Genomic DNA, 21,554 nt, shown 5'->3' with positions numbered 1-21,554 from the left:
CATCAGAGGACTCCACATGCGTTTTTGATGCCTCCTTGGAGTACCGCAGAACACATAGGAAGCGTCTCTAGCAATTTTGTATGGCCGGAGTCGAGGACGGTATGTTTCGGAAACAAGGAGATGGTAGACAACATCGAGTGGCTTTGCATTTATTGTGAGAGAGAAATCTCTTCTCCGCACATGCGATCGTTGGCGGGATCTTTTGGAGATTGCGCTCTCGTAGATTCAAGACTTGTAGGTTTTTGGAAGGAAAGAGAGGAAGAGCAGTCTCTCATCGGTTCGTTCCCAATAGCTTTTTGGAAGAAGAGGCAGCGAACATTGCTTGCCATCGTGGTTACTTTGGTGATAAATGAATGGAGTAGTTGTAATGGAGAAGAGAAGACCGCAGGCGAGAGAGGTTTTTATACCCGCGCATCCAGATCCGGTAACTTCGTGGCTCCGCTGCGTGGTTCCAGAACCATGTCAACTTCATATCCAGTTTTTTTGACGGCCTCGCGAAACCTCAAACGCATACAGTCTTGCCCGTAGAGCTTTGAACGTTGTGTTTCGGTAGACAGACTTCGGACTTCCGACAGCAAAAAACTCATGTTGTTTGCTGAACTTCCTTTTGGCTCTCAGACAGCCGACGGCATAGGGTTTTGAACATTGGTTTTTTGGTCTCGCACAGCGAAGACGGCGCCATAAGACAGCTCACCGTTGTTTTGAGAAATAGAGATTGCCGCTCATGTATCCCTAGATTCGAAATTTCCAAGAAACGGCCAGCATATCGGCATCCTCGAATGTTTTTTTAAGAAGAGGCGCAGGAACAAACATTTGATCTTTGTAGTTCACTTTCGATAATAGATGGGCGAGATGTTGAGGTAGGAGACAAGGAGTAGATCGCTGCGAGTTCCGAATTTATAGGCTGGGGGGCTGGCTTCGCGTCCATGATTCATCTTCTCTGCGCTTTTCGATATCGCGATCGAGACGAAGAAAATATTCTTCATTGCGGTAGTCGCGTTTGCTGAGAGAAGAGGACAGAATATGAGAGGCGTAGATCGAGCTTTTGGAAGAATGCCGGGAACATGGGTAGAACGAACTGTGTTTTCGGAGAGGGAAGGCAGACCGACCATGCCTCGATCCATAACGGGTTTTGGTGAAGAATGTGTGAATATGATATGTAAGAAGGGAAGGAAACAAAGACTTGAGCGACTTTTATATCCGTACCCGCAGACGAATTCACGAGACGCACAAGATCAACCTTGGAACCAAACCCCCAGGAAGTGGAAAAATAATCATCCCATCCAAGCTGAACCGTGGTTCTACCAGACTAACCATGGTAGATACCACCAGATACCCCGAGCAGCTAACCAGTCCTGCATTTTACCCCAAACCACCAAACAATGCATTTCCATCCAAACCCCCCCAACCCATGCCCTAAATAGCATGATACCAATCCTCCCCCCACGGCTCCTCTTCCGGTAGTACAACAGGCGAATCCTAGCCACCCTTCTTCTCCGAAACCTCAATATGCTGCGTCCTCAACCCATCATCCCTACCACCCACATCCTCCATATCCACATCCGAAAACCTAACCTGACTCTGCAACTTCTGACTCTCCCCATCCAAATCCATCGCATCATCCCCGCGCCCCACAGTCTCGCTACTAGCATTACTCATATTCGTCGTAGCCCGAGCACCCGTCTCCACCATTTGCTGCTGCTGCTCATCATCCTCAATCTCCGTATTCGGCGTTAGTGTCGCAGAACTCATGTTCGAATCGTTCCGTGGGCGACCACCAGTACTGCTAGAAAACTCCTTGGCACTAATCTCACTCCATCCGTTCTCATCCACTCCTTCATCGAAGGAAGGATTAGCATGAGACGTAGGATGCATAGTGTCGTCCCACCCCCCTTGTGCCACATTTCCATAGTCACCGCCATAATCTTCCCAGCCGGTACGACTCTCCTGCAACTCTCTCAGAAAGTTCAAATTATCCTTCTTAGCAAAGTCCTCGAGAGCCTTGGGTATTGGGAGGGGATCGGCAGTCGTAGCAGCGTCATTTGCATAGACAAGGAGCGCAGAGGCGGATTCCGTGGTTGCGCGTTCGATAACTTCGGATAGGGAGAGACGGTCGCGTCGGATGATGGGGTTGGCAGATTCACTATCGTATTGCATGCGCCACCATTGTGTTGCGTTGGGAGTGTTGGAGTTTATGTCGGGGTGTCGGATGTAGACTACGTCACGGCGGGTGGCTACACCCCAGAGTTGGTAGGGACGGTTCATGGCATCTTCGGGAGCTTGCCCGGCCGGGTATTCAACTTCGACAGGCTCAGTGGGCTTTTCGGCCACATTCTCGGTAGTTTCGGTAGTGGTGTCCATGGCATTCTCGTCCGTTGTAGTCGCCGTTGTGTCAGTACTGTCGTCTACACGGGGCTTGAAGCGTCCGGAGATGCCTGCGATGGCCTTCTGCGCTTGTTCAGTCTGCTCCTCGAGGGTTGCAAGCTTGCTTTCGATGCTACTGTATAGCTCTTGTAGCTTAGCCAAAGTTGACGCATCCTCTGGAGAGCTACCAGACTTTGCAGGCTCAAATGCAGTCATGCTTGTTTTGAGTAGCTGCAAGGAGTCCAGCTTTTTCGCGCCTGCTTTGTTCGGGGTGTAATACTTCAACTTCTCCACGTGCGACTTGATAACGTTCAGTTGTTCCTCGTGCTGCCTGATATCGCTGTACATGCCATCGATGACATGCTTGTTTTGTTGGAGATATCGATCGATATAGAGGGTAGCTGGAATGCGAATGCCTAGGTCAGATGCCTCTGTATTCGATGAGGATAGTCGTAGTATCAGGACGTTACTGGGTTCGCGGATGTGCGCACTACCCACAGCCACAGAGAACAGCGAGTCGTCCAAGACGTCGTACAAGCTAAAGTCAGGCCGAGATGGATCGCGTGTTACCACAGCATCGAGCACAAAGCTCTCTACGGTGCTATCCGCGACGTCCACTGTAGACCGAAGAGTACCGTTCAACTCAGCATTAGGCATATGGCTCTCAAACGCGAAGCCCCATAACACAAGGAACTTCAGCAGATCATCGTCCGGATCCTCGACAGTCGACGGTAGTTCTCTCCAGGCCTCGCTCTCAAGTAGTCCGTTGACCGATCCATAGATCCGCTCGGTTTTGTTCAGAAAGGCCATCATCCGCTGCGCTTCGTGAAGTATTTCTAGATTATACGACTCGGACAGTCCAACACTTGCGTCAAAGATGCGCGAGGCCGACTTGGGATTGCCTTTCCACCACTCATCGCCCTGCCAGTAATCGTCTTTTGTGATACCCGGACATAGCAGCGCGTTTCGGAACAGCGGTATCGAATGGAGGATAGGGATGAGGTTGGGAAGGTAGTTGAAGTTGGACGATGGCTTGAGGATCGCAGGCTCTCCTTCTTCGCGCTTACGTTGACTGGGAATGGGGTCGGCAATGATCTCGGTCGCGGTTGGTATCAAAGCCCACTGAGACGTATCGTAATTGTCTCTCATGGCCGGCCCAAAGATGGTGTTGGAGCCGGTGACACCTGTTTCTTGACCCTCTATGCCTGAATATTTGTCAGCGCTCCGCGTCTAGTGTTGCTGGCGCATTCCCTGTACTGACTTTGTATAGGCGCGTCGCCGGCTTGAGCTTGTGTGGAGGCGACACTCGTCCGTGAAGGTGGCCGTGTGGGAGCTCTGCTATTGATGTTGCTATGTGGGTAATTCTCGTGGCCTGGAGCATAGTCAATATTGAACGCTGAAACGAGCGGCTGTCAGTCGTGTTATCGTAGGAAGTCTTCAGGACTGAGGTCGACGTACTGGGAACGTTTGTGTCGTCAATACCATAGCCGGCCCCCGCAAAGGCAGTCTCGTCCCACTTGGCTTGCGAATTGCGCAGGTGGGTCTTTAGAGATTGTATGCCTCCTTGCTCCATGCTGGTGAAGTATTTGTCCATGGCGGCCTCGACACTTTGGCCATGATTCTGTTTGCTTGGTTAGGGCTCTGTCGCAAGGCGCAAACAGATTGCGAGCTGTTTGGGCCATACCGCGAGAAGCTGTCGGGCTTCATTTCTGTCCAGCTGATCCGCTCCAAAACTGAGTAGGAGGTCGATGTTGGCCTCTATGTCTGCGTCGGCCATGGTCGCTGTGGGTGTGGTGTAGCGAGGGGATAGTGATGTTGGCGCAGTTGTGATCTTTGAAGTGGAGCGGCGGCGGGCAAGCGGGCGCGAGTGAGTTGAGGAGCGAGGACGCGAGGCTGGAGTGAGCGAATGACGGTCGCCTAGTGACGTTTGGCAGGCGCGCACGGGTCGTTTGTAGAGCCGGAAGGTGCACTCATGTGTAGGACGGCATGGTGGGGAGCTTCTAGAAGAACGAGCTTCGCGGAGGTGATGCGGGCAGCGGAGCGATGATGTCGCTAAGACCGGCGGAGCAGGGGTCGTGCTTCGATAGCCGACCGTTGTCCTGCGTCATGTTCAATATGTATCTGCAAGAAAGGCATCCAATACTGTAAGGGTTCAAAGCAGTTGATATAAATGTATTCAAATCGTCTATGGTATCATGGAAAGTTATTATACCCTCCCTCCATATCCTGACCTCCTAACCAATGGGCGCATGTACTCCCTCTCAACTAGGAAGAGGAATCGCACCACATGTCCTAACCGTATGCATTTCCTCGCCATATTGTTGCATTATATGAAGAAAGAGAAGAAGAACGACAACGCCGAGTGACCTCTGGTGTGAGAGGGTCTATATGCAAAACAAGCTCTATATGTACATGGTAGCCTCGAGGCGATCGACATGCGCAACATGTAGAAGGGCATGGGAGGGGACTTGCGTCGTAGCATCGCGTCGCGTCGTTTACAGAGGGAAAGGAAATGCTCTTCGTTGATCGCCAAAAGACATCTCCAGCTCCTTTTCCAGAGGCGTGATATCGTAGTCGACTTCCGTCGTGGGCGTCGACGCACCTGGTGAATAAAACTGTGGTGTATAAACACCGAGCTGTACTTTCTTCTCGTCTGTCGACTGTGGCGTATAAACACCGAGCTGTACGTTTTTCTCGTCTGTCGGTGTGCTTTCTATCGTAACCTTCTCAAGGATCTTGCCGAGACTACCAGCCGTGTCTGGTCTTTCAAAGTCTTCTTCATCGACATCCATAGTTGTCGGTATGCCGTGTGCAATGTTGTGATTTCGTTGGAGATACTGTTGGAGGCGGTATTCTTGCCTCGCCCAGCTCTCGTCGACAAGGCCCAAGGCGGCTTTGATGTCTTGGTCGGAGAGACCCGACGGGTTGTTCAACTCCTTCTTAGAGTTGCTGACTACGCGGTTCGTGAGTCTGCTTCGGACAGAGGACGACTTTGATTGCGTGGGTATTGCTGCATCGTCTCGCATGGACTTGACCTGCTCTTCAGTCTGTTTCAGTGCCATCTGACGTGCCTCCTCCATGCTGGGAAGAAAGAGGAGAGTGGTATTTCGATGAAGTGCATTGACTAGATCAGTAAAGCCAGTCAAGGCAATACCGTTGTCCTCACAGTAAAGGTACTGCAAAGTAGTGTTGACCTTAAGGACGTCCGCTAAGGTGCTTGCTCCCTGTACGCCCAACTTTTGATCTGGTATGGTTAGACGGTTGCCTAGCAAGTATGAAATGTATATAGACTTACATCTGATGTACAGAGCTCGCAAAGTTCGGTTGTGTTGCAAACCCCGTAACGCTCGATTAATACCAACGCCTAGCTTGGTCGTCTCGAGTCGGGAGTCCTCCCCAGAGATGTCAAGCCACTCAAGACTTGTGTTGTCAGCAAACATCTTTTCCATAGCATGACAAGTTTCTTCCGATGCTTCGCATGGTAATGATGCTCGCGAGATATCGAGCTGTCTGATGGTGTTATTCGCGGCCAACGCAAGAATCATCTTGCGAAAGTCGGCGTCCTCTTCGAACTCTAGAAGACGGAGTGTAAAGTTAGATGGCGCGAGACCATTAGAGATAGCTTTGGTCAACTTGTCCAAATCTTCCTCAATATTGTTCTCGCTGACGTCCAGATGTAACTCGCGAGCTTTTCCAGGATGTTCTGTCATCGAGTGCAACAGGTACGCTATGTCTCTTCCTGTAAGGAAGCAGTGGTCCAACCTGACTTCCCGAAGAGCTGACGATTGCTTGTAATTAACAAGATAACTATGCAGTTGTTAGTAAAACACGCAAGAAACCGAAGTATATAGTGGCTTACCCAGCGATTGCGTCAACCATGGCGGGGTTGAGTGAAGTACCACTCAGAATCAGCTCTTGTAGTCTCCAGCCAGCAAACGTTTCGACTGAGATCAAAGACTCGAGACCCGACGAGCGCGCAACATGCGACAGATTGAGTCGCGTGAGATATCCAAAAACACCAATCTGGGAGTCGAAGATGCTGGGCGACAGCCTGAAAGGGTTAGACGACAGATCCAAGGCCTCAAGCGTAGTCTCCTGCGCGCGAATGGCATCCAGTACAAGAGAAAGCGAGCGATCCGTTAGTCCACACCCACTCAATTCCAGGCCGCGGAAGTGGCACGCTCGTTCGACACCCGCTGCGACGAGATAGTCCAAATCTGTATCTCCAAGTTGTATCCTGTTCAAAGCTATCCAATCGACATTGGTAGTTTGGTACTTGCACAATGGGAACAAAGCTTCCACAATGCCGCAGCCCTGGTCTCTTGCACTGCCTCTAGCTTCCCCGTGATCTTTCGGTTTTCTGGAAATGCAGGCTGTAAAATCCATCCTCCGTAGCTTGCGATTCGTCAGAGCCAAAGCGCGGATTTCTTGCACAAGTAGGCAGGACCGTTCAAGCTCTTCGACATCTAGCCGTGCATACGTCCCGCGTTTTGTTTTCAAGCAAACATGCTCCGCGCCATTCGGATCTTTCAGCCCATTCAGAACGTCCAACTTTACGTCTTTGAATGAGATGCCTCCGAAAGTCTCATTGTAGCGCAACGCACGCATAACGGCGAGTAATTCGAGGGTGTTGTACTCTTTCCTGCGCAGGCCGGCAGGTGGTAGCAGCTCAAATCGGGGAGCGTCTTCGTGTGGATAGGTGATTTGATAGCTGATGTTCTCTGGCTGTACGTCGTAAGCAACACAATACCCAATCAAGGTCCGATCCAGAGAATCTTGATCCATCGGGTGTGGGCTTTCCTGCCGTCCAATGTCATGATGCACATCTTCTGGAACAAGAAAGTCGAAAGGCCGTGTCTCCCACTCTGGTCTTAGATTAGCTTCTATGGATCGTAGACGGACAGCGATGTCCCGCGAAGCTAACGACGCTAAATGGAGGACCTTGGGGCGTTCGAGAGGTTTACTGCGTGCCGTCAGCGGGGTCCTTGCAGTACAAGAACAAACACTTACCGGAAGGTTAATTGGAAGGTATCGTCGATTTCGTTTACGCACACTTCGGTCAGGGTTAGGATACCATGCGAAGACTGAGTGTTATGAGAGACCAATGAAGGGCTTGAAGACCGTTGTGATGATGGTTTGAACAACGGAATAATGTGCACTTTGTGCACACCAATAGCAAGGAAACATACTGAAGCAGATACTTTGGCTAAATCGTCTGTCGAAGACCTCGTCGTCGTCTTCCCTTGTGGTCGGAGAACAACCTTGTATATGGCGTAGTGAGGAGGTACATAATCGCGTTCTGCTTCAACAACGCGCGCAGCCAGGTGGGAGTTGTGTGCAGAGATGGGTTTCGCGTCAGACAATCGTGCCCTGTTAGCCGCTTCTCGTATAGTCTTGAGCCAAGAAAACATCTCTTCTGGATCACCGAATTGCAGGGTCATGGATGAGGCGTTGTTCGACTCATCATCCAAATAATATAGTTCCAGCGCAAAGTGTGGTCGGCCGTCGTCTAGATGGTATACCGCGACGATGTGGCAAAGGGGTATGCCATGGTGACGGTCTCCGGACGACTCTGAAGCCATAGACTGAAGTTCGTGCGCAGATCCAAAAGATGGACTGTGGCTGTGACGGTAGTAGCTCATGCGGTTGTTCGGTGACGGTATGCTGTGCTCATTAGCCTTGTCTCTGAAGCTTGCCGACGCTGAGGCGCACCCAGGAAAAGCTTCAATCGCCTTGGAGTGGTTCTTGAACCTGATGAGATGCTTCTCGGTCAGCACCAGGTATTCCCTCTTCTTCCTGAACATGGAACTGCTCGTCTGGACCTCGCCATGCTGCAGCACCTGCCGATCCTGCACGTCCTCCCAGATGTATTCCCCAAAGCCAGTCGATGTTCGCGTCGAGGTCGCAGAGAGAGGTTCCGGGTCGTCGTCGGCGGACAGTTTGTAGCCGCGGAAGGAGCTGAAGACGGAGCTGGCGCGCTTCAGGCTGGCTTTGGAGAGCGCCGGTCGCTGGGGGTCTGGCGGTTCCATGAGGGTGCTGCTCCCCGCTACCGTGCTGCCGTTGTAAGGCGCTGATTCAGGGTGTTGCGACACATCGGAGAGATTCGACATGAAGGACGCGGTGCGCCGCTTGCGCAGCAGGTTGGAGGGTTGCGATTCATCCTTGTTACTGCGCGACGCGAAAGCATTGAGGGAGCTGCTGCCAAAGATGCTTCTCCGCTTGTCTTTGGACATTCCGAGATTCTCGATTGGCGCGCGAAGCCCAGCACGAGCTCGGCGGCACAGCTATCGCATGCAGAGGGGCTCTGGGGAGAGGGAGGCAAGTGTCGCGTCGGAGGATATTCTCGGAAGATATTAACAAGACCTGGGGGGTGGAAATTGGAGCGGGAGAGCAGAGTTGGGCGCAGAATGGCGGTGGAACCAATCAGGGCGTGGGCGCAACGGGAGACAATGCGGAGGACAACGGCGGAACGATTAGACGGTAGCAGTAGCAGTGGCAGTGGCAGTAGCAGTAGCAGGGCCCTGGGTGCAGCAGATCGCGGGCTCGGCCTGTTGCAGGAGGGGGGGTCGGCAGGCGTGCTGTAATCACGACATGTTATTATTCCGTGGCATGGATGAGGGTTTCCAAGCTTCGCCGCCAACAGTGCTGTCGAGCGTTGTGTGAGTCTGTGAGAGGGCGCGGGATGCTTCACCGGGCCGACTATCACAGCGCGTTTGCAAGGAAATGACAGGACGAGATATACGGGTAGGATGCACGAGTGTATGGGTGGATTACAGGGTGGGTCTCTGGTTACTGGTAGCTTTCCGCGCGTCCACTGGCCCTGGCCGCTTGCGCGCGTACGTCACATGGCTGATCCCAATGATCGCCCGGCGTTAACAAACGCCGACACATTTTCTGAGGGCAGTCGCGACCGAGCGTCACTGCCATTGCATATCAAACGCCACCTGCTCGTCTTCCCCACCACGCTCCCTCCAATGCTGCGACGCCAGCTGTCGCCAGCCTCGCTATGGCATAGGACTCCCGTTTGCCTGTTCTGCGCTGCCCGCAGCCAGACTCGACTGCCACAACGCCAATCCATCCGGCACAAATCTGAACGCGCAGTCCCGATCAGGAAGCATGCTGTCAAAGACAAGAAGAAATCGGGAGTGAAACTGGGGGAGGAGGATGAGGACGAGAGTGAAGGACCACGATCTATCAAACGTGTGATGCTTGGTGACAAGAAAAAGAGGGACAAGGGAAAAAATGAAGAACGAGAGGCGATTGCTATCAGCACCTTGTACCCTTCCGACCTCAAATTTGAGGCTGTCGAAGTCGACAAACCACCCGTCCCCATGTTGTCATATGGCCTCGATCGTGTTCTGTTCAACCCTGGTGTATATCGTCTGCAGGACCCACGAACCCAAGTGTATAATTTCGATCCATACCTCGAGAAAATCATGCCGGCGAATGAGTTCGACTTCGATGCCTTGAGCGAATACAAGACTTCGTCCAAGGACGAAGATTTACTGGCTTTGACAAGGCGGATTGGCACAAAGTTCACTGGCTCTACATCGAGTATGTCGAGTATGCTCCAGCACTTTCATTACATCTTATCCAACTTCCGAAAACTCAATCATGGCATGCTCTCACGCCAGTTTCCCGAACCTTCTTCCAAGTTTTCCAGGATCACGCTTGGTCCCAGTGCCGTCTTCCTCCGGTACAAGGATGGTACTTATGCGATAGACGCCGACAAATCCTACGATAGCCCCAATATCATGAGCTGGTTGGGTCACTCATTGGAAAAGCTCCTCACAACTGAGCGCAGCGAATTTGAGAAATTCCGAAGGTCAAGTCCGGAGAAGGCGCCTGCAGAAGAGAACGCTAGTCGTTGCTACCATTACTCAAAACAAGGTAACATTATGATGCGCTCGCAGTTAGACGCCGTTGACCCACGACTACCCGGAACTGGAGTGTTTGACCTGAAGACGCGAGCTGTTGTTTCGATTCGGATGAACCACAAGCATTACGAAGAGGGTTCTGGCTACCAGCTTCGTCACAGTCTAGGCGAGTGGGAGTCGTTCGAGCGTGAATTCTACGACATGACGCGTGCAACCATGTTGAAATACTCTCTACAAGTCCGCATGGGGCGCATGGACGGCATCTTCATCGCCTACCACAACATCGAGCGTATCTTCGGCTTCCAATATCTAAGTCTTTCAGATATGGACGCTGTCTTACACGGCCAACATGACACAATTCTTGGAGACCAGGAGTTCAAACTTTCCTTGAACCTCGTTGATGAGCTTCTTGTCAAAGCCACCGAACAGTTTCCCAATACAGTAAGTTGCCACCCGGGTAATACAACCTCGTTACTGATCACAATAGTCTATCCGATTACACTTCGAGGCTCGCGAAGGCAAGACACCCTTTATGTATATCTTCGCCGAACCCGTCACCGAAGAGCAAGCAGACGAGATTCAGAGTGCTGGAGAGGCCGCTCAGAAAGAGTTTGCACAAAACGTCGTTGGTGTAGGGAAAGGTGATGCCGAGACTCAAGCAGCTTGGCAAGAAGCGCAAGACGACGTCGATGAACAAGTCGATGCTGAAAAGACTTCTGAAGAGGTTGAAGCGCAAGAAGACGAGCATTCAACTACAGTCGAAGACGTTGAACAAGACATTGTTGAAGAGACTGCTGAAGCTGCTGAAGAAGCTACTGAAGACTCAGATGATGTCGCCGAAGATATGTTGGAGAACCCAGCAGCCCCTCAGGGCCCCTTGATGGGTTGGACATTGACTGCCCGCAGTCTGGTCAATGGAGGCTATGTCGACCGACCAGAGCAAATCACTGAATTCGATGACTGGAAGATAGAATATCATGTCAAAGAGATACCTGAAGAGAAACGATGGAAGCTGTACAAGTCGCTCCAAGCGCGAAGGCATTCACTCATTGGACAAGACGAAGAGGCCGTTGACAGGGGCCTTAAGCATTACCGCGATTTAATACAGCGCTACAGCAACCGCGGACGCGCGTGGAGGGAGGAGCAGGACAGGATCAACGCCACAAAGGGCGTACAGCTCTTCCGACCACTTGGCCCTGGCTCAGATGCTGTCGCGTCGCAACATGATATCGTGCAGGGGAACGAACTTTCTGACAATCCCGACGTTGTCGACAATCAGACGCGAGAGGAGGAGCCTTATAGTGAGGAATCGACACCGGAGGAATCACTCTCGAAGGAGAAAAAGGAAGAGGTGTTGGACGGCATGCCCTCTGTACCGTCATAGGCATCACACTTGTAAAAAGGCCATGGCGTTTGATCTTTCTTTGGGGCTGCTCGCATAGAGCATGATTACATGATTGAACGTTCCAAGTAATATATGTAAGAATATGTGTACAATTTAGAAGGAATGAGTAGCATAGATACCAAAATATTGGAAACGAAGATTCATCGGCACAACGTCTTTTTCTGTCCAGACTTCCTCAGCATGTCTGGGTGATAAAGGAGGTCCATGAAATGAAAGGACAAAAGAGTATTGTAGTGTAGTGAGGATAATGTACCCGATCTTCATCTGAGATGAAGCATGCACCCCACATGGCACCCCCACTAAACAAGCTCATGTCCGAGCTCCGACCGAAAATGTACGTTGACATCACCTCATCTACATCTCATCGCGTGTCCAACGTTCAAACATCTTTATCGACCAACTGCGATTCCGATACAGTGTTTCTTTAATTAGACACGCGACACCAATGATAGCTCAATCATGGTGAGACAACATGGCAGCTTGGAAAAGGACGCGGAGACCAATGAGGCGGCTTGGGAAGCTGCAAGGGGTGCGTTGATTGGGGGTACGAAGGTATGCATACGTCTTTTTCCACATCCTTCTTGTGATACTGCCTTTCAGTCTACTTTTTGGATGTACCGTAATTTATCGGCAAATGTGGCAGCATGACGAGAAAGAGAAGGAAGATTGTGTGCGTCCGATTACTATGTGCACCCGCGGATATCATTGGCCAAGATGTGCGTCTGCCTACATATGAAGGTTGCGCGATCGATTGTGGATGAATCAAGAGAATGCAAGACTTCTGGTTTACTAGTACGATGGCTGACTTAGGGTTACAGTGGGGCGCTTTCTTCGCCGTGGCAGGTGGTGTCGCATACGCCTTCTCCCCCGTATACAAGGGACTTACCGTTCAATTCAAGACGTATGTGCTTTCCAATATTTGCGTACTACTCTTCCCTGACACAAACTAGTTACATCCAAATGTCGGGAATGATACTGGGTGGTATGCTCGAAGCAGATAAGCGCATGGTCGCCTACCAGCACCGCGTCCGACATCACAAGAGAGTAGCCAGAGACATGGAAATATGGAGAAGATATGAAGACTCTTATGAGGAACGGGGGACGCCTGGTGTGGGGGGTGAGAGTGAGGTTCATGGAACTCAAGACAAGAATAACTAAGACTTTGCACGACCGTTTTGTATATGGTATGAAACACAGTCTCAGGCTTTCATGCCAAGTGTTTGTGGAGTGGAGACAACAAAACGGATTGTCTTTGCTTTCACCTTGTATAAAGATGGCTTTATCCATTTCACTACTTCACTTGCGTTCTTTATCCCACTTACCTCACCACGCACAGCCCCTGTACTCGTCCCACCGCTTGCATCCATATTCACAGACACAATGAGAACACCCTCCCCCGATAAAAGAGAGCGCGAGCCCTCTTCCTCTATCGAGATGACACCCTCACCCGGCTCTACCACCACCGAATCCACGACTAGCCAACCTTCGCATACCGGGTCTACAACCGAGGGTTCTATAATCCACTCCTCTCCAACTAGCAACATTTCATCCACGGGATCGACAGTTGTCGAATCTACACCTTCTGAATCCACAGACAACGAAGCCTCAGACAGCCAGTATTCCGAATCCGAATCCGAATCCACAATGACTGAAGGAGGCCGCACAGATGCACAATGGTGGGAACTTCGCGAGGGTTGGATCTTGCATCGCTACAAAGAGAAGACGGCGTTTACGTGCCATCAGTGTAACAAGAAAAAAACGGATATTCTCGTGGCGATGAAGCCGGAGAAGAATTGGAATAACATGTGTTGCAATGCGTGTTTTTGCATGAAAATTGGGCAGGACTCAGATGAATGGAACTTAGTTCATGTAGATGGTGTTGATCATATTTGGTAGAGGGAGAGCCGATGATTACTGCTGAGGACCTAAGTATCATGATGTTCGTGTAGCTTCAGAATGTTCCAGTGTGTGCAAGTGAGTAATGAAGCTCCGGTAGCCAATGACGTGATTCGGCGCGAAGCAGTTTAGCGGCAGCCCCCACCCGCGCCGCGGGCTTTTAAGCCACCTTGCGAATTCGCTTGCTCCTCTTTCTCCAGGCAGCACTCGCTGGTCCTCATTCACGACACCTTCACGCGTACAATTGCTATAGCTTCACGTAACGATGGATGTCTTCTGGACACTCCCGCCGGTCTCTAGGTAAGCGAGTCTCTTCCTCATCGAGCTCTGCAACACTCGAAGCTTGGAGCTTGCAGCTTGTCTCAAGCTCTCAAGCTACTGCGCAAACACCTGCGAACAATTGCTAACCCTTCCCCACAGGACCATCACAGCTGCAGCAGTCGTTGTATCAGCTGCTGGCTATGGCGGCATCATTAGCCTCTACCATTACATCTTCGCGAGCCACTATGTCTTCACGACGAAGGTGTTCCCTCAGCTCTGGCGAATCTTCACGGCGTTTCTGATCACGAAACCGAAGTTCGGCATTCTGCTTGATCCATACTTTCTATACCAATACGGCAGCTCCATCGAGCGGGAGTCGTCTCGCTTCTCGCAGCCCGGCGACTTCTTCGTATACACCATGTTTCTCGCGAGCGTCATTGCCGTAAGTACTTATCTGCAAACACTCCGCGGCCACGCGTACATAGAAACTCCCCATGTCGCATCGACACAACTGTCTGCGACGACTTCGGTCACCAAATCACCTCCGATTATCTGCCCGCCCAGCCTACTATTTCTAGCTGAAGCGGTTCCTGGAACGGAGGAAGAATACCCTTGCACATCATGCGGTTCCGTCATTCGCAATCAATCAAAGGGACTTGTGTGGTGTGTAGGCATGGTGGGATTGTCACTTGAGAAAGCTTTGCGAATGCTCTCCATTTCGCAAGGCGGTGTTGGCTCCCTACATACTTTTGCGACTTCTCGCGCCTTTGTTACCTTGTTCGCCTTGTCGCTTTGATACAAACGTGCTGTGGAATGGACTTGTGCTAACAGTCCCCGTAAAGGCAACAGCAGGTGGCATTCTGAACCAGTACACTTTCCTCCCCGCGCTGTCCCTCGCATACGCCTACACGTTCGCCCAAGATAATCCCACGCGTTCCGTATCCTTCTTCATCATCACCTTCGAAAGTAAATACCTCCCCTTCGCCATGCTCTTCATGACCTTCATCATCGACGGTCCCGATGCAGCTGCCGGCCAACTCACCGGTCTCATCGCCGCTCACTTGTACGATTTCCTGACACGCATCTGGCCTACGTTTGGTGGTGGAACAAACTATATCCGCACGCCACAGATGGTCAAGGGCTGGTTCAGTGCGAGGCCGGGCAGTGTGCAGGACAGGGGATTCGGTCATGTTGTCGAGGGAAGGGGCAGGACGGCTGGTGCGGCTGGAAGTGGTGCACCGCCTAGTGCAGCGAGGGCTACGGGGAATGCTTGGGGTGGCATGGGTCCGGGGAGGAGACTGGGAGAGTAGATGTGCTGACTGAAAATGTCGCGCATCCTTGACTCTTCAGAGCCTTGGTACTATTGCGGGTTTAGTGGCATATCCGCACCTTGGCCTTTGGCTGAGGGTAGGCTTGAATAAACAATACGTACTTATTTATTCTGTTGCATGTGCAACCAACTGGAGTAATTGTGTACATTCAGGGTCTGAAGTCGTACTGCGTCCTTGAGGAGTGACGCGCCTCGGTGTCAGAGAAATGATGGGTTCTATAAGTTCGAGCGCACCCAGTCCTAGTCTTGTGTATCTACCATTGTTCTATTTCGGCCATGGTGGTTAGTCTTTCTGCAGTAGGCTTGCAATGTAGACTAGCTCAGGCATCTGTCAGGACATAGAGATTATTTGACTTTCCCATGATAGCGCCGCCACTCCAGTCGACACATCCTATCTATTCATACTAAATATAAGTACGGCTGACATCGTACGGCAGAAGCGTGTAATATGGGTTAGAGCATGGGTTCGTGTATGAGATAAGGGGCCTGGGCTACGATCATGCCGAAGCAATCATATATGCGATTCTCCAGGCTTGCATACATCTCACTAATACCTCGCACACCCACCCGATACACCACAAATAAATACATCATCGACATTCTCCTCATTTGATAGCTACATAACCCTCCGTGCTACTCCAATATCCTTCTCCATTCTAAAGTCACCCACCATTGTATCGTTCACTTTTGAACAACTTGCTTTACCGCCACAACAGCACCATTCCAGAACAAGATGTGTCAGAACCATACCATCGACTGGTACTGCGGTTCCGGGAACTGCGGCATATGGTTCAAGGCAACTACAGAGCTGTATCCGTGTAAGCGCCCTGGCCGGTTGAGTTGTCCCCGGTACACGGGTGGGAAACTGCGCGATCCACCGAGGAACAGACATTCGGCTACAATGCCGCCGGGGTGGGCAGATAGTCATTGTGCTACCTGAGGGGTGTAAGCGTGAGGGAGAGGATTCTAAACATGTAGGTGTGGTTGAATAGGGTGGAATGAAGTTTGAGTTACTCGGGTATCTATCATCTGTATGTCGGTAGCTTAATACTCAGCAGTAGCAGTGATTTCAGGACTAGAAATAATAACAATATATGCAAACATATGGTAACAACAGTTGTGGCAATTATGCTTCTTATATTGAGTGCCTCTTGGCTATAATACAGGTTCCTACGTCTTTACTAAAGTAGAACTTTACTTTGAGCTTCCAGCAGGGTTACTTGGTCCATCGACAGCCCTCTCGACGTGTCCAGCGATACCATTCTTGCTCGCATCAAACTGGCTTCCAATAACGCCGTCCTTGCTGAATGGTCCTCCGACCTTCTCGCCAATCTGGCCAATTGCGCCGTCGGGGTTGACTGTATGAATTGATTAGCATCTGTACATTGAGGAAGACATGTGGCTGAAGATGTCAAGACATACACTGCTTGCCAATTGCACCCGCTGAGCTAATCACGCTAGGGTTCTGGCTAGGGATAGCATTGGTGTCCTTGTTTGCGCCGAGCTTGTCAGCCATTCCGGTGGTGTTGTCGGTCATGTTGTTTGGTGTGGATTGGTTGGCAGTGCCGAGGCCGAGTTGTTCTTGGAGGGGACCGGTAGATTTGGGCATTTGGTTTTATTTGAAGTGTTTTTGGATGGACTTACTTGGGGCGAAAGGATAGTTATCTTATATGCGGAGATGAGGTGGTGGTGGTGCTGATGGGGTTATGCGCAAATGGTACGTCACGATTGTGGTGATGTCATGATGAGGGTGCACACACATGCGGAACTTGGGATACGCATACGGATTCAGACAAGTCGATGATGTATCTAGTGAATAGCTTCCGTGGATCTCGATTCTACGTGGGGTCGGGATCTGGTTTAGGCGGTCTTGATTTGTTGGATGGGTGGCCATGGCGTGATACAGCTGTCATGCTGTGAGATGGTCTCCACGCGTGATCTACAAAAAGGTACCCGCACGGCTGAAATGGACATGTTGGACTACTGCGAATGGAAAAGTGACTTCATAGGTGTAACTGCTGGTATCATTGCTGGTGCCTTGTGGTCTTTAGGCCGTAATTACGTGCGCATCACGGCTAAGCACGTCTCTTCGCTCGTGCTCCGCCGACCCTGGGGAATGACAATGGCAACTTGAGCTTGGCGATGAAGTGGTTGGCGCTTTCGGCCTTGGTAAGCTTCATGCGTGTGAGGTCGGTCTGTGTTGGTGCGGTGAGCTTGCATCCGAGCTCGGCGAAGTATTGCTTGATCCTGTGCAGCGTTAGCATAGGTGACATAGGCAAGTCCTTATGTGATGACCTACTCCTTGTTCTCGAGCTTGAGGTCGTCTCGGAGGTCGTTCACATCGACTTCGAAATCGTCAACAATGAGTGCTGCCGCCGCAATGTGTGTCATGAGGTTATCGATGTTCCAACGCGGCATCTCACCGTTACTGAAGAGGTCAGAAATATTCAATGACAGAAAGCGGTTGCAACTCACCCTGCCTCGGGAGCAAACTTCCTCCTGATAGCCATGATTTGACCAGCAGGCGTATCCTCACCCATCGCCGTTTCCAACTTTCCTTTCATGGGTATCTTCTTCGGACGCGGTCCACCTCCTCCAAACAATGCAGAATTGAAGTTGATACAAAGCAGTATGAAGCGTAGTACCTTCAACTTCTGTATCTGCTTGTTCTTTGCGAGCTTGACGATACGTTTTGCAACATATTTACTGGTGACGTTGACACCCTGACCAGCTGATGAGGCCTGGACCCAGTCCTTGACATCCAGAATAGTCATCAGCTCGCTTCCAACCACGACGTCTGTGGGGTAAACATCGGCGGGGTATTCGGCTGTGAGGTTGGGTATCGGGCGAGGTTTGGAGCTGTCCACGGCTGCTGCGAGATCGTCCTTGTTTGGCATAACGGCCGTCGCAGAAGACATCTGCTGCAGAACGTTCTCGGCGATCGCATCGGTTCTCGCGGCATCTTCGGCGCCAGTTCCGCTCTTGATGGCGTTGAGTGTCCGGTCTTCAAGCGCCTTCCTTGACTTCTTAGATCCGAATTCTGCTGCGAGGGCAGCTCTCTTTGCTGTGACGGTGTTCACGGCCGCGTCCAACCTCTCCTGCTCGTCGCGCATTTCTTGTGCCTCGCTTCGCAGTGTGGTTCGTACAACGACTCTCTTGACGGGAACAACTTGCAACTTGCTTGTCGCAGGGTCGAATACGCCGATGTAGTCTTGTAGTTGGCTCTCGGCGCTGCCATCTTGCTCTTCTGAGGCGGTGTAGTCTAGGCGGGGATGATCGGAGGACTGGAACAGTAGTTCGCTGCTTTCGCCTTGTGGTAGGATCTTGGTGCGCTTATATGGCTTGAAGGATAGCTTCGATGGCATGGAGAGACCGGGTGTGACAGCTTGATTGTGTTAGAAACGACTCATAGAAGCGCCCGATACCCTCTTGTCTATTCCGATGGCTTCGAAAGCTATGCGACAGTGTCCAGAGTAGCTATCATACCTAGAAGTGGACCCAGAGTCTCTTTGTTCTCTACCATCTGAACGCGCACATTTCCTTGCGGCGCGCCGGATGTCTTCTTCTTGGGCCGCTCGCCATTCTGCTCCTGCCTCTTTCTCTTCTTTTCACTCATGTCGTCGTTGCGGTTGCGATATGGCAGCATTGGTCGCGAAATGTCAAAAAAGTTCAAAAGTTCAATCGCGAATTGGCAGAACTTTCGGGCGGTGAACTAGCAGGCATAGCCGAGCAACAGGGATGCTGCACGGACTAGTGCATTAGTGCAGGCGCGATGACGTTCACGCGACAGACGCGTTCCAGACTGCCGCACTCCCGCATAACCAAGTGCGATCACGGCACACACGGGTCTTTCTGGTTTCCGTCTGTTGTACCTAGTCAATGCAGCTGCCCCAAAGCAGTAAACAATTCAATCCCTATCCCCATCCTTCATCTTCCACTCACATCATCTCCATCATCCATCGTTTCATTGACCACTGAACTTGCTTCCAATCCCACCTATCCCCACAACCTCCACCATGCCTACCGTTCTCCAGACAGCGGGCGACATGGTCGACAATATAGGCAACAAGATTCACTACACCACGAGAAGAGTGGGTGATCAGATCGAGACCACCACCAACCAGGTGCTGCCGCCCAAGCAGCGCGAGCACATGCTCGAGAGGGCCCGAGAATACGCTCGCCAGAACCCGAAAGCAGCAGTATGCTATTATGCGTCCTCTGAGAGATACTTCTAACACCCATATGCAGGCCTTTCTAACTACCCAGACCGCATTGACTGGTCTCCCACTCGTCCTCTTCCTCGCCTTCGCAGCAACCACCCTCCTCGTTTCCCTTTCAACCTGCCTCTTCCTTGGCATCCTTGTCTCAATCGCCATTACCTTCTTCCTAGTCGGCTTCGCCCTCCTCTTTGTTGTCCCCACCGTCATCATCGCCAGCTGTTCGGCTACCATCATCTTCATCTGGGGCTTCGTGGGCTACATCATCCTACGCAGGTTCAATGAGGGTGAGGAGCCAGCTAAGCTTGGCACGCGCGTTGGTGACAAGTTGCACAAGTTGACAGGCGGTAGATCGGGATATTTCCAAGGCGATCAAACATCTGAGGAGAGCAGTCGCGACCGAGACGTGGTGGGTGGTGGAAAATCTACAAAGGGCCATGATGGTGGTGCTGGGCACGCATATGGTGGTGTATCGTCGAGTGCGCGCGACGGCGGGCCTGTAAATGGCGTAAATGGCACGCAGGGTACTGTTGAGTGGGAGAGGAAATGGGATGGTGTCAAGTCTGAGCCTGTTGTCTTGGATACGGAGAACGTCTTTGAGGCTCTGAAAGCGGTAAGTACACATACAGATTGCGCGCAATACACAGCTAACGATAAGTAACAGGAGACTCCAGTCGCCTAGAAGCGTGCCTGGAACAAAAGGTCCTGAAGTATTACTATTCCTATAGCACCTCTCTCTGCTATTGCACTCCTCTATCATGAATGATTTCAGCTTACTACGAAATTGGAATTGAACGTCATGCGTGCATGCTGCCGTATTTTGGTGTTTCCTCACAGTATGTTCTCCACAGTCTAAATCACGTGCTTCTTTGCTCTCCTCTAAACACCTATATAAAGCTTCTCTTGTAGCTGCTTCTCTATCCCTCTATCGACCTCAGTACCTTTCTATTCCCCAAAATACCCCCTTCAACAAACCATGTTCTGCGGCGGAGCTTTCCAAAAATCTACACCATGGTTTACAGGGACCTTTTGTTCAAAACCACTCGACGACATATAACCTGCACACCATTTTGTTCCTTGCCATAGCCTTCCAAAAGTCTGCGATCCAAATGCTTCAAGGAAAAAGCGATGTGCGGCATCGAAAATGTCGAACACGCCTATTGTGATCGGTTCGAAGAAGTGACGTGAATTGTCATGATCAAAAGCATGAGGCAAATCTTCCAGTTGCGCAGAATCGGAGCACAAACATCTCCAGCATGTTGCGGTCGGCGAGCTTGGCCTAGACTCTGTACACAGTCTCCACAAATTCGAAAAGGACGTCAAAACTCATCATAGTGTTGCCGGTCCAGAAGAGCATTATGGTATATTTGATTTCTGAGATGAAGTCGATATTCGGCATACGAGTGCCCTAAATACTTCAACACAACGATCATGTGTGGCGGGCGCATTTTGATCTACAATGCTATTTACACGAAATACCATGGAACAAGAATATCGGTTTTGTTTAGGAACTCAGAGTCATCCACCATTACCACTATATAAGCCCTTCCTTCCACCGTCATCGTCTTCTATCCTCATCATTACCTCTTTTCCCAAAAATGCAAGTCATGCCATACATGTTCTGTGCCTGCTGTCGGCTAAAATACAGTGTCAACCTTCCGATGTCCTGCAGCAATTTCACAATCCAATTTTGTACCTGGGGATGGAAGGCCCGGAGTACTCAAATTCGGGAAAGATCATCTGGATGCTTTTGTCTACTCTTGACAACTAAACCGTCAAAATCTACTCTCATAAGAGTATATTTCCAAATCGGCCTACCAGAATGCGATGGCAGTGCGAGCGTCTAGATCAAACTAGAGAAGGGGGGACGTTCCCGCTTTGAGACTCCGAAATTGATCTAGCTCGTAGCCATGTCCCTGTCGTTGTGTTGTTTCGCCCCATGCACAAGAAAAGAGATGGCGAGCACGACCATGGGCAGCTGTCCCTTCCAAATTTATTCCCTGAATTTCCAGAACAATCTCCCGAATGCCGAGAAAGTACAAAACATGGGAGACACCAAAACAGATCGCCAGAAATGGCATGTCGCCTGGTATACAAGACCCGCAGCTACTTTACGATGCCTGTTAGAGAGCTCTCTTCTCGGTGACCAAACGGTCGAGACAAGCGACTATGCTGCTGTTTGCACCGCTAGAGTCGCTATATAA

General features: G+C 51.0%; 9 protein-coding genes across 9 annotated transcripts; 5 read left to right on the top strand and 4 right to left on the bottom strand.

Moving 5' to 3' along the window:
- Positions 1-1,479: 1,479 nt before the first annotated feature.
- On the bottom strand, positions 1,480-4,141 carry CC77DRAFT_937110 (hypothetical protein; the record flags this gene model as incomplete). Its single annotated transcript, XM_018534532.1, has 4 exons — positions 1,480-3,569; positions 3,626-3,760; positions 3,823-3,985; positions 4,049-4,141. The coding sequence occupies 4 exons, from the start codon at positions 4,139-4,141 to the stop codon at positions 1,480-1,482; spliced, it is 2,481 nt and encodes an 826-aa protein (XP_018385281.1).
- A 718-nt stretch (positions 4,142-4,859) lies between these two features.
- Positions 4,860-8,597, bottom strand: CC77DRAFT_937227 (RNI-like protein; the record flags this gene model as incomplete). The annotated part of the gene is made up of 6 exons (XM_018534541.1): positions 4,860-4,979; positions 5,040-5,608; positions 5,660-6,171; positions 6,224-7,327; positions 7,375-8,028; positions 8,077-8,597. The coding sequence occupies 6 exons, from the start codon at positions 8,595-8,597 to the stop codon at positions 4,860-4,862; spliced, it is 3,480 nt and encodes a 1,159-aa protein (XP_018385280.1).
- Positions 8,598-9,252: 655 nt separating this feature from the next.
- CC77DRAFT_964774 (Pet127-domain-containing protein) lies at positions 9,253-11,766 on the top strand. The gene is made up of 2 exons (XM_018535697.1): positions 9,253-10,682; positions 10,729-11,766. The coding sequence occupies exons 1-2, from the start codon at positions 9,339-9,341 to the stop codon at positions 11,623-11,625; spliced, it is 2,241 nt and encodes a 746-aa protein (XP_018385279.1). The 5' UTR covers positions 9,253-9,338; the 3' UTR covers positions 11,626-11,766.
- Positions 11,767-11,933: 167 nt separating this feature from the next.
- CC77DRAFT_1009556 (hypothetical protein) lies at positions 11,934-12,804 on the top strand (the record flags this gene model as incomplete). Its single annotated transcript, XM_018523604.1, has 4 exons — positions 11,934-11,980; positions 12,099-12,198; positions 12,465-12,547; positions 12,597-12,804. The coding sequence occupies 4 exons, from the start codon at positions 11,934-11,936 to the stop codon at positions 12,802-12,804; spliced, it is 438 nt and encodes a 145-aa protein (XP_018385278.1).
- On the top strand, positions 12,576-13,626 carry CC77DRAFT_143458 (hypothetical protein). Its single transcript, XM_018530255.1, has one exon. The coding sequence runs from the start codon at positions 12,856-12,858 to the stop codon at positions 13,540-13,542; it is 687 nt and encodes a 228-aa protein (XP_018385277.1). The 5' UTR covers positions 12,576-12,855; the 3' UTR covers positions 13,543-13,626.
- A 181-nt stretch (positions 13,627-13,807) lies between these two features.
- On the top strand, positions 13,808-15,113 carry CC77DRAFT_937729 (Der1-like protein; the record flags this gene model as incomplete). The annotated part of the gene is made up of 4 exons (XM_018534566.1): positions 13,808-13,842; positions 13,963-14,280; positions 14,368-14,572; positions 14,646-15,113. The coding sequence occupies 4 exons, from the start codon at positions 13,808-13,810 to the stop codon at positions 15,111-15,113; spliced, it is 1,026 nt and encodes a 341-aa protein (XP_018385276.1).
- Positions 15,114-16,327: 1,214 nt separating this feature from the next.
- On the bottom strand, positions 16,328-16,742 carry CC77DRAFT_1009554 (hypothetical protein; the record flags this gene model as incomplete). Its single annotated transcript, XM_018523603.1, has 2 exons — positions 16,328-16,491; positions 16,556-16,742. 2 exons carry the CDS (start codon positions 16,740-16,742, stop codon positions 16,328-16,330), a joined length of 351 nt encoding a protein of 116 aa, XP_018385275.1.
- Positions 16,743-17,208: 466 nt separating this feature from the next.
- Positions 17,209-18,749, bottom strand: CC77DRAFT_1031868 (RNA polymerase I associated factor, A49-like protein; the record flags this gene model as incomplete). Its single annotated transcript, XM_018526695.1, has 4 exons — positions 17,209-17,380; positions 17,433-17,561; positions 17,609-18,518; positions 18,620-18,749. 4 exons carry the CDS (start codon positions 18,747-18,749, stop codon positions 17,209-17,211), a joined length of 1,341 nt encoding a protein of 446 aa, XP_018385274.1.
- A 189-nt stretch (positions 18,750-18,938) lies between these two features.
- On the top strand, positions 18,939-20,421 carry CC77DRAFT_143328 (hypothetical protein). Its single transcript, XM_018530254.1, has 3 exons — positions 18,939-19,329; positions 19,382-19,963; positions 20,015-20,421. The coding sequence occupies exons 1-3, from the start codon at positions 19,150-19,152 to the stop codon at positions 20,030-20,032; spliced, it is 780 nt and encodes a 259-aa protein (XP_018385273.1). The 5' UTR covers positions 18,939-19,149; the 3' UTR covers positions 20,033-20,421.
- The last annotated feature ends 1,133 nt before the right edge of the window (positions 20,422-21,554 follow it).

The sequence above is a fragment of the Alternaria alternata genome, assembly GCF_001642055.1.
Source record: "Alternaria alternata strain SRC1lrK2f unplaced genomic scaffold CC77scaffold_12, whole genome shotgun sequence".
Classification (NCBI taxonomy): Eukaryota; Fungi; Ascomycota; class Dothideomycetes; order Pleosporales; family Pleosporaceae; genus Alternaria; species Alternaria alternata.
The sequence above is the reverse complement of the archived record's forward strand: the minus strand, read 5'-3'. Positions and strand labels throughout refer to the sequence as shown.